At 37.8% G+C, this 16852-nt stretch overlaps 1 protein-coding gene across 3 annotated transcripts in view; it reads left to right on the forward strand.

Annotated features, from left to right (window-relative positions):
* The window catches only part of bmp2k (BMP2 inducible kinase), a 43207-nt gene that overhangs the window by 17739 nt on the left and 8616 nt on the right, over nt 1–16852 (forward strand). For 2 of the 3 annotated variants that reach the window (XM_046842107.1, XM_046842109.1), the window contains exons 2-14: nt 6367–6485; nt 6753–6858; nt 7261–7403; nt 8048–8169; nt 9301–9382; nt 10948–11080; nt 11379–11482; nt 11573–11652; nt 11829–11977; nt 12571–12755; nt 15314–15436; nt 16384–16535; nt 16620–16774. In XM_046842107.1, coding sequence (XP_046698063.1) covers nt 6367–6485; nt 6753–6858; nt 7261–7403; nt 8048–8169; nt 9301–9382; nt 10948–11080; nt 11379–11482; nt 11573–11652; nt 11829–11977; nt 12571–12755; nt 15314–15436; nt 16384–16535; nt 16620–16774 — 1653 coding nt within the window. Of the gene's footprint in view, nt 1–6366; nt 6486–6752; nt 6859–7260; nt 7404–8047; nt 8170–9300; nt 9383–10947; nt 11081–11378; nt 11483–11572; nt 11653–11828; nt 11978–12570; nt 12756–15313; nt 15437–16383; nt 16536–16619; nt 16781–16852 lie in introns of all 3 variants that reach the window. The other variant, XM_046842106.1, reaches the window with a different exon arrangement.

Here is a 16852-nt window from a genome sequence, read left to right on the forward strand (position 1 = left end):
AATCTATTAACAAAACGTGCGAAAGGAAGTTCCGTACCTCAGTATGTGGTGAGCAAATTATGTATTTTGAGTTCATGGGCAATGTAAAACTCAGTTGAAGTTAAACGGCTTTGAATTAGTTGTAACTTCATGCCGAAGATGACTATTTCCGTGGTTCTGGATGCCTCACTTAGCAAAACAAATGTGCGGAAATCATGGTGGCACATGCAGCTGCTCTGCTGGACAATTGGTATTAAGATAAATAAATCATTTGGGTTTGTTTTTTTTACTGACTGCTCTTCAGAGATTTCAGTCCCCACCAAGTTTTCTTGTTCCTCATTTATATGCTGCCGATAAGCCTAGTTAGATGAGCACATGTGCGTTGCGACACTGGAGGAACAAAACAAGACCTCACACCCAGGACATGCTGAGGTCACATACTGCATTTACATTAAAGCCCCAGCTTCAGTTTTTTAAAACTACACTACATAGAAGGTTATTTTAGTTTAAGTTTAGATGTTATTTAAATAAAAGAGAATTCAGAGAGTGTTTTCTCATTTTGAGAAGCATGTTGAGAATTTCACGGCTTCAAACACAATAGTTCCTTTCTTGCAGTTGAATGAATGAAACAGCTTCTGATCATTTTCTTGGAGACTTGGACCGTGAAAGGGGTTTTCTTAGTAGCTAAGCTTTGATTTAAATGGAAGAAATACTGCATGTGTACATAGCCACTGAAATGCTCAATCGTGTGTCTCACTTGTTTTGTCCATTAAAGTCAGTTTCTGCTTAATCAGTTTGCTACTTAATTACTGATTCAATTAAATCATCAGCTTCAGATTGCAGTTTTGGGCTGGAGATGTTCGTGTCTGAAAACACAATTTGATTCATAATTGTGATGACCATCAACTTGGATCGTTTAAATATTTATTGTTTATCAATCTTTAGAATTGACAAAAAATAATTACTTGGGTAATGAGTTTAGTGACATTACAGTCACTGCTGTGAGTATTTGTGTCAAGCCTACAGTGCTTCTGACCTGGTTACACTTCTCTAAACCATGGTCCGATTTAGGTCAAGGCCAAGGCTGCTAGTACTTTTAGCTTGGCAACAGCACGGTAAGCTTCCTGTTTTTGGATCAAAGCGACTCGACTTTCACGAGACACTTTGTGATACCATGTAGATTTTTTTCTCTGCTCTGCCTGTAGGCTGGGTTTTATGGGTATGCCCAGGATTCTTGTAAATTCCTGGAGCTGGTGACTTCCTTTTCTGGAAAACATTTCCCCTTATGAGATTTAGACCGCTTTCCATTTAAGCATTTCATGTCAGGTGCTTTTGTTCTTGTTTATTTAGGATGGGTAATGTCTATATGCAAATTGCTGAGTGGAATTTTCCATCTGCCTAAACAGTTCACAGATTTCAAGATGTGAAATTTTGGGGACTTTTCACACTATAGTCTGTTTGTTGAGTCCAGGTCAGAGTGCAGATGAGACATTTGACACGGTTCAAACGAGAAAAAAACAAGTGGTGGAAATGTATAAAAATGGCAGTAATTACCAGACTACATGGTGTTAATGGGAAATAAATGATTAGATAATTGTATAATACATTATTATTATAATTTTTTTTTATAATTAAACACACCATACTGCAATTCTCCTTCAGCTGAGTTTGTGCATCACGGTCAGTTTAGAAGCAAAAGAAAAAGAAAATCATGCAAAATGCACATGGTTCACTTGCTGAAGATAATACAGGGGTCAGATCAAATCATGCTCGGCTGTAACGCGCTGTTTAAATATGGCACCCGACCAAACCATTTGTCAGGAAAACCACAGTTTACAGTGTGTTTAGTTTGGAGAACAGAACACTAACATTTCGCACACGGCTGCTGGCATTCACCCGTACTACAATCCACTTCTGAGTGCACTTAAAGCAGATCATAACTTTTATTTAAACCAGTTGGGTAGATTTCAAGCTTTTAATAGTTCTAGTAATGGTCCATCCAGATGTGTTGAGAATGAAATAGGTGAATTCTGCACTCCCGTATAATAGGAATATTCTGATTTCTGTGCAGAATGTCAAGATCATATAAACTCCAGCCAAAGTACTAGAGAGATTGGATTTAGTGATTTGTCAATCACTCATACCTTTATCTACATCGATATGTTAACTTGAAACTGTTGGGAAATTTAGGCTATAAGCTTTGTGAATTTAAATATGGTTGGCGCTGTGTGTTCAGAATGTAATATGGCCGAGACCGAGACATGATGTTTAGGTTGGGGAATGAGCATGCAGCTGCTCGGTCACCCCTGACACATTTTTTTTTATTTCTTTTTTTGCTGTGCGAGATGGAGCACTTTTGCTGCAGAGCATAACTTGGGGTTTGCCTTGCCTGGGTGCTAGACTGTGTGTGTGTGTGTGTGTGTGTGTGTGTGTGTGTGTGTGTGTGTGTGTGTGTGTGTGTGTGTGAGAGCACGCGCTTGCTTGCATGCGTGCGTGTTTGTGTGCATGTGTGTGTTGTATCTGCAGTCTGAGTTGATTAGCTTCTCACTGTAGCATACAGAGAAGTTTATCTCCTGAGGGGTAACGACACAAATGTGCAGCGCAGTTTGGCTTGTGCTGGCCTGGCTTGTTATCGTAAAGTATAAATAATTCAGCAAGCAGAGCCATGTTTTGCGAAATAGAAAAGAAAAAAAGCTGCTGTTAAAAATAATTAAAGACACAGTAAAGTTTGCTTGGTGCATGAATACAATCTAGCGTAGCTAACTATGGTTACCGAAGCCTTGCATGCAACGCAGTGCTTTAAATCGGAATCAAAAAGGCTGTGCAATATCTCGCAGATAAAAGCGTATTCTCACTCGCTTACTTTTGAATCACTTAACTGTAGCAGGTTGCTAATTCTTGCAGCAGGTTGATGAGGATTCACGATGAGCTCTAGGTCTTTCTTTATTACAGCCTCTGTGCTTAAATAAAAATTAAAAGACCTTAAACTGTAGATAATCCCCCAATCCCACATCCACTTTAAATTAGATCCCTATTTTAACCCGATCACAGACATGATGCGATACCAAAAAAAAAAAAAAAAAAAAAAGCAGCATTAAGGGTCTCCCTTTTTTCCCAGGTCTGTCCTGCTGGCTCCAAATATGTTTCCTATTCAGGTCAGCTAAGAGAGTTTGTTAGGCAACAAGCACACCATTGTAGGCTCCGCTTTGTGGGTCCCACAGTGTGACTCAGCTTGGCGTTAATGAGAAATGGCTGGCAGTTCAGATGCTGCTACGGTTCATTCATCCCTCCTCGAATGGGCCAGACCTTGTGGAGGCATGGCTGACTGTGCCATCGTTTGCCTGTTCCTGAGATCACTGAGTTCTCTGTGTGAAAGCTTCACATTTCAGATGGTGGTAAGAAGCACTAGTTTGATCAGAGAATTTTCTTTTTTTTCCCTCCCTTTTTCTCAGGGGATGGTGTGTCCTGCTTTCACTTCTCTATTTTTCCTCTTTCAAAAACATTCTTTATATAATCTGGATAGAGTCCAATTATACATTATATGTAAAAAAGTTTGTGCACATCCTTCCATAATATTCTTGTGGTTTTTGAACATCCGTTTCCACGTTTAGTCATCAATTTGCTGTTGTAGTAAACTCGACTTTCCTGGAAAGATGTTTCACAAAATGTTGTGTGTGGTTTTGAGGATTTATAGTCATTCAGTCACAGGGGTGTTAGTAAAGTCAGGTACTGATGTAATGTGAGAAGGCCTGGGGTGAACTCAGTCTTCCAGTTCATTCCAAAGATGTTCAATAGGGTTTGAGGTCACATCTCTATAGAAGGCCACTTAATATCTTTAACTCCAACCCATTCAAACCATTTCTTCTTGGAGCTTGCTTCATGCACAAGAGCATTTTCATGCTGAAATAGGTTTTGGTCTCCTAGTGTAATTGAATAGATTTAATTCTACCAATTCCAAAGACATCTTGTATAACGGTGTGTCTCAAATTTAGTTGTAACAGTTCAGGAGGAACCACATATGGCTGAAAAAGTCAAGTGTCTTAATACTTTTGTCTAACGATTATTTTCATAATCGATTAATCAGACGAATAAAAATAATTAAAAAAAACTATTTTTAACCCAATTTAGGGTATTTATGTGTAAAAGTATATGTAAAAAAAAATGCAAAAGCCACATATTGAGTTTAATTTTAATTAACTTTAATTTTGACATTTTGAAGCATTTTAAAGTCGCTGCTTGTTGAGGAGTGCATGGGGGATTTCTCCTTTGAACAAATTTACTCATGCTGAGTTGTTTGCATAATCAAATGCTGTTTTGATTTGAAACAAAGTGAAGCAATTTGTGTAAATCAACATTTGTTGTTTTCAATGATAATTGAATAGTTGAAGTGGCAAGTTGACAGCCATGCATAAAAAACTCACTATAAAAAAAACAGAACATTGTTTTGACAATTTTTGTTTAAAAACATAGGCATTTTGTTCAGTTGTGAAGATATAAGCATATAATTAGATTGTGTATAATAATGAAATGATATATCCATAAATTAAATATACAAATATTGAAAATAAGCACAGAGTAAAGAACAGAGTAAAGCCGCAGTAAATCACATTTGAAAACAGAAGTTACAGTTGTAGTAGAAAAATGCTATAAAAAGAGAATGGAACGGAGAGAAACGAGCTACCAGACTTAATAATAAAAAAAAAGGATTGGTGAACAAATACATAAATATTCGTATAAAACCACAACAATGACAAAAAATATAATCGTTAACTGCTGCTGTAATGGCTGCTATTATATTTAGTGTTCGTTCGGAAGAGTTTAATTGAACCCATCATGATGTTGCGAGTGAGGTGTTTGCTAACTTCAGGACAGTCGCATCATCGGGTGGCGCAAACAGTTTACACAATAGCACTTCATTAAACTTCACCATTTTCACATGATAAGGATTATAGAGTTTCTGCTCACCGTGCTGACGTTTCGCCCTCATCCATGACACCAGTATGTTTTCTTTTCATGTGCTCGTGCATCACTGGGGTACTCCCGTGCCACACAAACTCCGCTTTGCATTGCTTCCAGGTAGAGTTTTCTTTATTGTGTTTAATATAAAACGCTCTCATGACTTGGGACGCACACTTTTCCTTTCTGACGTTTAACCCTGTACTCTCCGCCATTTTGTGTTCTCTTACTTGAGCAGCCCAACCAATCGATAACGGCATTTGTTGACAACAAATTTCATTATCGATTATTCTGGATTTTATCGATTAGTTGTTGTAGCGCTCCTTTTGTCTGTATATTGTTGTTTACAGTTAATAAAGGCTGGTTTAAAGTTTATGGGCATGTCAATAAAATTTAAAGGAACTAAAACCATTATCCATTTAGTCTCCTACAAAAAAATGTTTATCAGAAGCTGATAAAAGTTTTGAATGGCATCGTGCTGAAATCTGTTTGTAGTCATGGTAACTGGATTTGTGACTTATATTTTGACACTCATTCAAAAGCTTTCAGAAACAAATGAATACCTTTATGTGGCCATAATGTTTGAAAACCTTTTCCTGAAAAGTGAACATTGTAGTTATATGGTATGGTCTTGGAATATTGACACACAATACGGCCAAAGGGTTGTAGATATCTGGCCATCAAACCTGTAACTTTGATGTCACAAATTTAAAGGCACAGGGGCCCAAAACATTTTAGCAAAATAATGTCCCTGTGTACAAGAGTTTGCTCGGTGAACATGTGGTTTGCCACGGTTGAAGTGGATGTTAAATGGGTTGTAATTTCAAGTTAATTCCTCTGGTTTTGGAATGGGATGGGACTTTGCACTACATTAAACATAATTATAACTGGAAGTAATTAAGTGTTGACTTTTGAACAAACAGGTGTTCACTGTCACAAATTACTGTGGTAAAAGAAAATATTTCTGGTATTTGCTGTTATTGGGAAATAAACTTTACTTCACTGCGTCACTATACTTTCATTATTTGCCTATAACATATTTACCAGTGCCTTTACTAACCTCTCAGACAGATACAAAACGTAATGTCCTCCTAAAATCAATAAGTAGTTTAAAGATGAAGTCTATACTGTATAGCTAAATAAATGAGTCAAGACTGGGGCAGGATTTGGAAAGTGCTGAAGTCAACCTGACATCTCTTGTGCGTGATTTCTCCTTAGCACTCCTTTCCTGTATCTTCAGCAGGTAATGAAACTTTAGCATGGCTAATGGAGTGGACTCGTCTGAGTGTGGAAAAGATGTGTCCTCTGTAAAATTAATTCATATATCTTGCACAACAGCTGGCTTGGACTTTGACATTAGCTTTGTGTATTGCTGTGACACACATTTCTAATAGCATCACGTGCATTTGCTTTGTGCGTTTGTGTTCCTAGGGGGTTTCTCCATGGTGTTCCTGGCACGCACCCACAGCGGAGTACGGTGTGCTCTGAAGAGGATGTATGTGAACAATGTACCTGATTTGAACATCTTCAAGCGAGAGATTATGATTATGGTAAGCGGCTTTAATAAGCAAAACCTGCACATCATCTTATACAGAACACTCAGCACACCATGAACTTCACAACACAATATTTAAAACAAGATGTTTCATTATTTATACCCAGTATGCACAATCTTTCAGAATGCTTGATGGTGTTTGTGATAAAATGTGTTCAATTATCATTTAAATCATATTGATTTTATTCTCATGAATTTGTAATGTGAACTTCCTCTTTGTTGGTGTCCTTCTCAACCTCACCTGCTCCGTTTGTCTAAACAGAAAGAGCTGTCAGGCCATAAGAACATAGTGAGCTACTTGGACTCCGTCATCAATGCAGTAGGAGACAGTGTATGGGAGGTTCTCATTCTTATGGAGTACTGTAAAGGTCAGACTCTCTGCTTTATTCATTTATTAAATATAGTACCCATCTTTTTGCCCATCAGATTTTTAATTAAACCATAATTAACTAATTAATAGATGGCCTTCTAAACAGAGTTCAATTCCCAGCACCACCAAACTGTCCCTACTGAGCCCTTAAGTAAGGCCTTTAACCCTCAACTGCTCTTTTGTGTAAATAATAATTGTGTCGCTCTGGATAAAGGCGTCTGCCAAAAAGATTTTCTTTACCCTTTTATAATGGCTGTAATCAAATTGTTCATAATATGTTTTAGTTTAAGCTCATGATTGCTGTTTTTTTGCCAGATAAACAATGCTGTGAGTTAAACATGCAAGTAAAATAAATCATGGCAGTGCTTAAAATCACAATAGTCATGCCCTTCCTCCCCAGCGGGTCAAGTAGTAAAACAGATGAACCAGCGGCTGAATTGTGGCTTCTCTGAGGCCGAGGTTCTCACCATCTTCTGTGACACTTGTGAAGCCGTGGCCAGACTGCACCAGTGCAAAACTGCAATTATCCACCGAGACCTGAAGGTACTACTCAGTACATGGAGATTTAGAGTAAAATATAAAGAGGTTTAGGTGCCAAAATCAACAATCCAGGCCTGCCAACATATTATCTTTTAAATCTTTGTTAATATTGGCATACACTTCAATTATTGATGTTTGTGTAGGCTGAAATCTATACAGTAGTCTCTGAAAGTCTTTAATATTGACACCACACACACACCGCCGACCCTTAACTCATTAGTAATTGTGTGTCTTAATTGTCTTCATTGTCCTTTTCTGTCTTTCTGTCAAGGTCAAGGAGGAATGTTCAAAATTTATTAATGATGCCACCAAACAATACTCTAAATATCGCAAAAACCCATCTGCTCTTAGTTCTTTAATCTGCTCTGTGTATTTATACATAAACGTTGAGGGAGTAAAAGCCAAAAAGAGGAAAATAAATGCACTTTGCCCCTGACCAGTAGTTGTGCTAACTGACACCAGGCCTTATTTCCCAGGATGGTTATTCTCTCTCAAAAACGTTCTTAGCCACAGATTTTAGGACAACCCGAACATGACACGCTTATTAGGCTCAGCCTTACAGGATCAAGGACCTGTTCTGTCAGGCAATCGTGAGCCCTCCACTCTTGTCTGTCATCAGCACTCCTCAAACACTTGTCTTAATGCAGGTGGAAAATATCCTCTTGAATGACCAAGGGAACTATGTGCTGTGCGACTTTGGAAGTGCCACCCACAAAGTGTTGCACCCGCTCAAAGACGGCGTGACGGCTGTGGAGGAGGAGATTAAGAGGTAAGCCCATGTTTATGTTATGGAAGTGACATATGAAAATGTTGACTTATTTAATGGGACTTATTTAATACTTCATGATTTTAGTCACGAGGAACGGCTAAGTGGAACTGAATTACTTTCTAGTCGTCTTGTTTTTTTGTTGTTTTTGTTGTTTTGTTTTTCCCAGGGTGGCTTCTGACATGAACATATGAGTTTCAATCCATTTTTATTTTATTTTATATAATTTATTATTGATTTTCTTTTTTTTTTTTGCTACCAGTCATAATGTAAAACATTTCTCTTTTGAGCTGAAGCTTAGAAACTATAATGCATTTGTTTTAATAGAAAATATATTTTTATTTTATTGTTCAACATTCAAAACTTTGCACATAATAGCATGCAATATATATATTTCCAATCAATTGCATATTTATCCACTAGTCACCATTAATGGAGCAAAACAAGACAAGAGCACATGGAATTTAAACAGTTGTTAAGAGAAAATTATTTCTTTACAAACCACTGGCTTCACATTATCAGCACCCTCACAATTAAAGCTCCTCCTGTCCTGGAGAAGATAACAAAACCAATGAATGTCTGACAATGACAAAGCTGGAGACATTCCTCTATGTACAGAAAGTGTAAAAAAAATAAAATAAAAAAATAAAGTGCTTTCAAATATTTTTTTCTTCTTTGTTTCCATTCTGACCACAAGTTTTCAGTATGGCTCTGGTCCAGAGACATAGATTAAATAAATCCATGTCTCTGGACAGAATACATATTATTATTATTATTATTATTATTATTTTATTAAATTTTATTTATTTATTTATTTTTATTTTTTTAAAGAATGTCTGAGTTGCATGTTTGTCTTATCTTCTTGAAAGTGTTATATATGCCAAGTTTGATCCTCCTGGCAGAGAGAACCATGTTTAAAGCTGGTTAAATATATAGCCTGAAATATCCTGGATTTATGATGTCCTCTGTCTTTGCAAGAGTCTCTGATCCACCAGCCACAAAACAGCCATAAAGCAGCAATGATGCACAACCACACTTCCCTCCGAGTTATGTTATGTCATTTATCAGGAGTTGGTGTGCTGGTGGGGAACGCAAACTAGAAAGAACCTTTGATCCTCTCTTCTTTGTGTGCAGGTACACAACCCTGTCTTATCGAGCCCCAGAGATGATTAACTTGTACCAAGGGAAAGCCATTACAACTAAGGCTGATATCTGGGTAGGAACAAGCACCTACCCGCCCACACACACACACACCCCCTTTCTGTTTTTTGGTGTCTTCTTTAAACTCACTGTTATGCTGAAGATCTGGTTTGGTGAGGCAACAACACAAACTCTGAAGCCAAACCGGTTTCTTTCAGAAATTAGTTTTTTTTTTAATGGGGAGGAATTTTCTCAAAAGAATTGCTTATTTTTGTTCTTTGGTCATAGAAAAAAAAAAAAGTTTTGCCAAATCGCATGTGTGGGATTTGAGACTAACATTGACCACAGTTCCTTCCTTTATAGTTTTACAATTTGAGGTGCACATTTTTTCCCCCCTCAAGTTTGACATGGTCTTGTAGCCATTAATGGAATTTCATTTAGTGTGTTATTTAATTTTCAGTTTAATTCATTTGTTTGGTATGTATAAATATAGTGGGAGCTCAGTGGTTAAGGTGCTGAGTTACTGATCGGAACGTCGGGGGTTCAAGCCCCGGTATCGCCAAGCTGCCACTCTTGGGCCCTTCAGCAAGGCCCTAGACCCGCTGTGCTCCAGAGGCTTCGTATCATGGCTGCGTTTTGACTCCAGCTTCCGTGCAAGCTGGGATATGTGAAGAACGCATTTCACTCTGCTGTAATGTATATGTGACAAATAAAACTGTTCTATATTATAGAGCCCATGTACCACGGGGGCATAGGTGGGCCATGGAAAAATCGTCTGAGGACTGAGTTTTTGTCCACATAACTTTGGTGGACAAAATGTTTTGTTGTAAAACTTTTTCTTCAGAATGAATTTTGTTTTTGAATGAATTTTAGCTTGTACTAGTCACGCTTCTTAGCGAAAGAATGAACAGAACATTGAAAGAACGTCAAGGACCAAACTAACCCACAACCACATCTATTCCTCAGTATACAGTATTTGTTTATAACTTACTGTTCTGTGGTGCCGTTTGCCTCCACCCATGATGTTCTAATACACCCTTAGTACAATTTCTGTAATTAGTAATGTAAACAATGTTTGAAATCGATACCAGAAGTCATGAGACATAACTTTATATGTTTGATATTTAATTCAGTTTTCAATATTATTATTATTAGTTAATGTAATGGTCATGGAAATAAAGTTTCAAAGTAGTTGTGCTTCCCTATGTAGTTCATCTGATGGACATTTGCTGATTTCCTGGTGCTGCTCTAAAGATAAATGTGGTGGCCTCTAAGCAGAAAGCTTCCTCTTTTTTTTAATACTTGATGCAAGGCAGGGAGCTTGCTGCTCCACACTCCACTAACCAAGCAAATGTCTTACAAGAACTAGATACAAGATTAAATCTCTCAGGAAGTTCAAATGCTTTATAATGGTCAGTGCCTTAGCCTAATGGTGTTTGTTAAAGCAGGCATAGATCAGTAAAAGAAGTGATTTTAAAAATGTGAAGAATTGTGTAGTTGATCCATGATGAAGGAAGCCTAGTGCTTGTTTCTGTACTTTCATGGTGGTCAGTGTGCACTTTGAGGCGAGATCCCTTGTTTGTTGTGGTGCAATTATAAAGGAGTTTACATTTCACTTTCTCTACCTCTTCTCTACCTTAGGCTCTTGGATGCTTGTTGTACAAGCTGTGTTTCTTCACACTTCCTTTTGGGGAGAGTCAGGTCGCCATATGTGACGGAATCTTCAGCGTTCCAGATAGCTCAAAGTTTTCCTCTAAACTGCACTGCTTAATCAGTAAGTGCCAGTGCATGTCTGTCAAATCATATATCTCTCCATGCAAAACTGTGTCTTTGATTGCACATCTGGCAACTGGAAGGAGCTACATTTAAAACTTAAAGGGTCAGCCGTCGATAATATTTACTGTGATTGTACTGCCACCTCCTGGTAGTTATAAAACACTGTCTTTTCAGGTGTTCATTCACTAATCCTTCCATTCACATTTTCTTACACTGGGTAGAAATAATGTATGGAACAACTAAAAAAAAAATTCTCAGCTTTATGTAACTTAGTGTTTTATTTTCCATAATTGTAGGATATATGTTGGAGCCTGATCCAGAGAAAAGACCAGACATCTATCAAGTCTCTTACTTTTCCTTCAGACTAGCTGGAAGGGAGTGTCCAGTGCCAAATCTATTTGTGGGTTCTGTCATTATATTATAGAAGCATTACATTCAAAATTGCATGCCAGTTTGCAATGACGGTGAATTTTCGGTTTCTGTTGTGCAGAATTCCCCCATTCCCACCTCGCTGCCAGAGCCACTAACGGCCAGTGACATCGCTGCTAAGAAGAGCCAGACAAAAGCTAGGTATATCAAATTGCACACTGTGATTTTTGTTTAAATATTACTTTAGTGAATTCTGTGAATTTTGGGTAACTAAAAAAGCAACAGCTTTATCTTACATATGAAAATAGTGATATAATAAGTAGCATCATTTAAGATTGTGCTGAATTTGTGAATGATTTTTATTTTTATTTTTGCAGAATAACAGATTCTGTTGGGCCCACTGAAACCTCTATTGCTCCGAGGCAAAGGCCAAAAGCAGCCAATAGCAATGTACTGCCACTGCCCAACTCTGTAACCCCTGTGAAAATGAGTGTCCCACCTGGGACAGTCAGCAACGGCCAGAAACGTATGTCTTTGTTCTTTGTGTGTTTGCAGGGTTTTTGTTTATTTGTTTTGTTCAAATTGCTCTTGTGTATACTTTGTGTATACTTTATTTTAGAATTTGTCTTATTTACTGAATTTAGTAGACAAAACTATATACAGACACTCCCCACTTTACGAACTCTCGCGGATACAAACAAGCCTGTCCTCAAAGTGAAATTTGTTTGTAGTTGAAAAAATTCAAAACCGGAGGAGAGCCGCCGCGAGCTAGTCATCGACGTGACGAGTCTACATGATGCCCACTGGACTCGGGGCGAATGTTCTTTTTTTTTTATTTTATTAATTTTTATTTATTTATTTATTGTATACAGAATTCTTTTTATTTTGATTTGTTTTAGTATATTTTGTTGTTTACTTGATAATATTCATAGCTCTCACATCATTAGGAGATATGCGTAGTCAATAACGAATACAGTAACAACTTGCGAACAAAAATGAATGGTATGAACGGTCGTTCGGAACGTAACCTGTTCGTTAGGTGGGGAGCGTCTGTATCTGAGACACGTTTAGCATTAAACCCTTACAGTATGGCGGTGGTTGTGTTTGTGGCTTTATCAGCCCAAGGAAACGGGCAACAGGCAGCTGTGCAGATGCAGAGCAGCAATCAGCACAACAGAGTGTTACAGCAGCTACAGCCTGGAGACCTGAGACTGCAGCAACTCCATCAACAGCAACCGCAACAGCAGCAACATAACGTGCAGCACCAGCAACAAGTTAGTCCACAGCAGCTACAGTACATTCAGGTAAGGCAGTGTAGGGGATGAATAAAGCTGTTGGATTTTCGAGACTGTTCATTTCTTTGTAAGGGGGTAATGTTAGATACCAATTTGTATATTAGGTAATAAATTAACTATGAGTTTGTGAATATCATACACTATGTTCTTTCACGTGCTTGGGTTGCTAATAATTTTATGATCAATCTTTTTTTCTTTACATAATTTGCTTTCTTGTACTATTCAAGCCATGTTTAACAAAACCCCTACTGGCAGGTATTCAGAATATGTTATGATGTGTCAAAATAGCTGGCAACAACACCCTAAGTGATAACAGCTGTATGTCATGTGACCATGCAAAGCCACATGTCCTATTCATCATGTTCGTGTTTTCGTCTGCTTGACAGGACCATACAAATTTTAGTATCTTGTATTCAAGCAGTTAAAATTTGGTGCTTTGAGTACAATTCTCTCATACTGACAACTGGATGATCAAGAACTCTGAGGATTTAAGAATTAGTCTCATCAGACCACCAACAATTCTAAGATACAGTGGGGGAATTAATGATTTTCTTTTGTTTAATTTTTTTTTTTACAAATAAATTAACTGTCTATATTTGTTAGGTTTATTTTAACAGAGAGACAGAATATAAAAAAAATAAATCCATAAAAAACATTAAAGAAAGTTTATAAATTAACTATATTTAATTGAGTGAAATAAGAATTTGATCCAGTACCAAATTGGTTGGTAGGGGAGCAAAAACTTATTTAACTTTATCAAATACAAAATAATTTATATCTAATATTATTATATATTTTTTTTAATATATATTGTTTCTCTCTCTCTGTTAAAATAAACCCACCATAAAAATTCGAGACACTTCATTTCTTTGTAAGGGGTAAATTTGCTAAATCAGCAGGGGATCACATCATTATTATTTTCTTATTTTCAGGAATCGTTTCAGCCCTAGTTCTGACGTTCACTTAGGGTGTACTCACTTTTGTTGCCAGTTATTTTGACAATAATGGCTGTATGTTGAGTTTCCGAGGACAGTAAAACTGTATACAAGCCACACATTGACCACTCTAAAATATATCCAAGTTTCATTTCTATAGTATTGTCCCTTGAGACGACATTCTAAAGTGGTCGCTGAAATGTGAGGGGTGTAATAACTTCTGAAAGACTTTTTGATCCTATTTATCTTTTATCCTATTTATAAATGGACAGTTGACAAAGGTAGAAACTTTTTTTTTTTTGTGTGCAGTTCATACAATGAAACCTGAAGCATGGCATGATGCTTCTCCTGTAGTTATTTCTTACCTGACCCCACAAGTATTTCTCTATATTCACTACTTTGGCAGGTTTTGAAAACAAATTGTAAGGATCTCTTAGATCATTGTAGCATTACAATGATGTAAGTGGCCAAACATGTTTCAGCATGAGAGTGTCTCTTTAAACAAGTGAATTTCATGGTAACATGGTTTGCCAAGATTAGAATGGATGGACTTTAGTGTGTCCCATCATTAGGATGTAGTAGAATCCCACTTGTGCACCAGGCCTCTTTGCCTGATACTGCTAGAAGTTCCTGTCTTGCTAAATTAATCTCAGTGAAATATTATAAACCTCAAATATACAAATAATATATTACTGATATAATCATATGATTAGATTAGTAATACATTCAAGGTCTCGAAACCTTGTAATTAATAAAGACTAAATGTGTAAGCAATCACTACAGCAGTACTATAAGCATTATTTTTCGGTTTGCTCAAAGACCAAATTATTTTTTGCATGCATTTGAGTGTTCACAGTCCTATAATATATACTGCTAGACTGAACTACATACATATCATATAAACATACATATAAATATCTCATCTCTGAACAATATATAATCTATAAAAAGTTGCTTCAGTTGCCAATGTAAATCACTAGGAGGTGGGGTGGTTATTGTGTACACACAATTGAACTTCGATTAGTACATTCTGTCTTGTATTAGTGAAAACAGACTGTGCCTAAAGCGGACTGTTGGGCACGGCTATTCTAGATAAGTTTTAATATTAGCGTGCTTCATGGAATGTCCCACATGTTAATTGATTTAGTGTCGGATTATTGACTCTGGCAGAGTTTTGATTTTAGTTATTTCAGGCACACACAGACAGATGGCAGCATGGGCCATGCTTTTGAATGAGTACCAGACAGTATTTGGGAGTACAGCAGGTGGTCATCTGGTTAATTGTGTATTACTCTGTTAATGGGATAGACGGCCTAACACAGCTGTCTTACGACTGCTAGAAAGCAGCTTTCTCTCCTCGTCCGTTCGTGACCGGGACATGTGTTCGGTATTAACTGAACGGGGCTTATCCCTGATCGGTTCTGCTTTATTTATTAAAAAAGGATCAGCATGTTTTTATTATTTTCCATCAGGGTCAGTAATTAAGGTCAAGAGCTGTGTGTAATAATAGAAATCTGTGTTTGCTCTGTGTGATTTCTGTGAATACAGTATTGCACATATTGCAGATCCAATTAAAGCCTCAATATATGCGTTTCCTCATAGACGTTCCGTCTTTCCTTTTGCCTCATTTAGCAGTATCGGGCCATGCAGCAGAGCATCCAGATGCAGCAGCAGCAGCATCAGCATATGCTTCAGCAGCAGATGCTAATGCAACAGTCCGTATATCAACCACAGCAGCATCATTATGCAACTCTGGTGAGTACTCACACATTTACACAGCAACCCAAATTCTTTTAAAAGAAAAAAATAGCCAACATTATAGCTTAAACTAATCTAATTATTAATATTTATTAAGAAGTCATCTTAAACATCTGTTTATTGAGTTTGGTTATTGGTGTACTAGAGTTTAGTACCTTTCGATAGAACATTGTCATGAGTGCTGGGTTGAAACACCAACATGTGAATGTATGCAGATATTATTCACTTAAGAAAAGTCCAGTTGGATGGCAGCGCTCTGCCTCAAATACTAATTTGGCCGCCTGCACGCCATGCAAAAGCTCTTTGTGCCAAACGGTTGCTGAGTCCAAGTCGATGCCAGTCGGTCGCATCCATCAGTAATTCCTCCAGAAACGTATTTACGCTAAACACGAAGGCGACGCAACCAGGCTTCCTCTAAATACATAATGTTAAGGCGGCACAATTTTTAGCTCATTTTCCACCGAATGGTTACCATCTGTTTAATTTCAGCTGCAATCTGCTCCGTGCAAAGCCATCAGGGGATTGAATGGGGGTGAAATCGACCGATTCTCTGTGTTAAATCGTAACATATGAAGCAATTACACTGTAGGGAAATCTAAGCAGTTACCCATCACTCTCTCGCTGTCTTCGTGTCCTGAACGGTCACTTTGAGTTGAAAAGGACCTGGTGTACTTTTTCCTTTTTGACACCAAGCATTTGTGGGAGCTGTCTGAAAAAACCCTGCCTGTGTGAAGTAGATATCGAAAAGGCGTATTAAAGTAAATGAATTTGAATAATTCATCACTTCAAAGTGTATCTGATGCCGTCCTTGTCGATGGATGTTTGTGTGTCTGTGGATGTTTGTGTGTGTCCTCACATGTAGGTCACACAGAATCCCACAGTCCCAACTCTGTCATTATAGTTCATTATACTCATATTATGAGCCTCTTTTTCCTCAATAACAGATCCATCAGTATCAGCAGGCGTTTGCTGGCCAGCAGCCGTGTGCGCCAACACAGCAAGTCCCCTACGTTTCCCCCCTAGAGTTTCATACATCACTGAGCGCCTATAATCCGGCTGGAGCTTCACCTGTGGATGCCCCCTTCAGCAACACAAGGTAGTATCTCCACCTCCTTTCATCACTGGACTTTGTCTGTAAAAAAGGCTTTTAGTAACAATACACACATTTTCTCCACTGCAGAATGACCGTGCCTAGTTCAGAGTTGGTCAGTCCGTCTCTTCAACCCGTGAGTAACCCGCCTGACATGTCTCGCTGGAACCCGTTTGGAGAGGACAACTTCTCGAAGCTCACTGAAGAGGAGCTGCTGGATAGAGAGTTTGACCGTCTCAGAGCAAGCAAGTGTAACACATCTTTTTTTCATGGCAGGCCTGTCGACTTTCATGCACTTTGCACAAGAGCTATTCATGTTAACA

This window comes from Silurus meridionalis, chromosome 27 (assembly GCF_014805685.1).
Source record: "Silurus meridionalis isolate SWU-2019-XX chromosome 27, ASM1480568v1, whole genome shotgun sequence".
NCBI classification, from domain to species: domain Eukaryota; kingdom Metazoa; phylum Chordata; class Actinopteri; order Siluriformes; family Siluridae; genus Silurus; species Silurus meridionalis.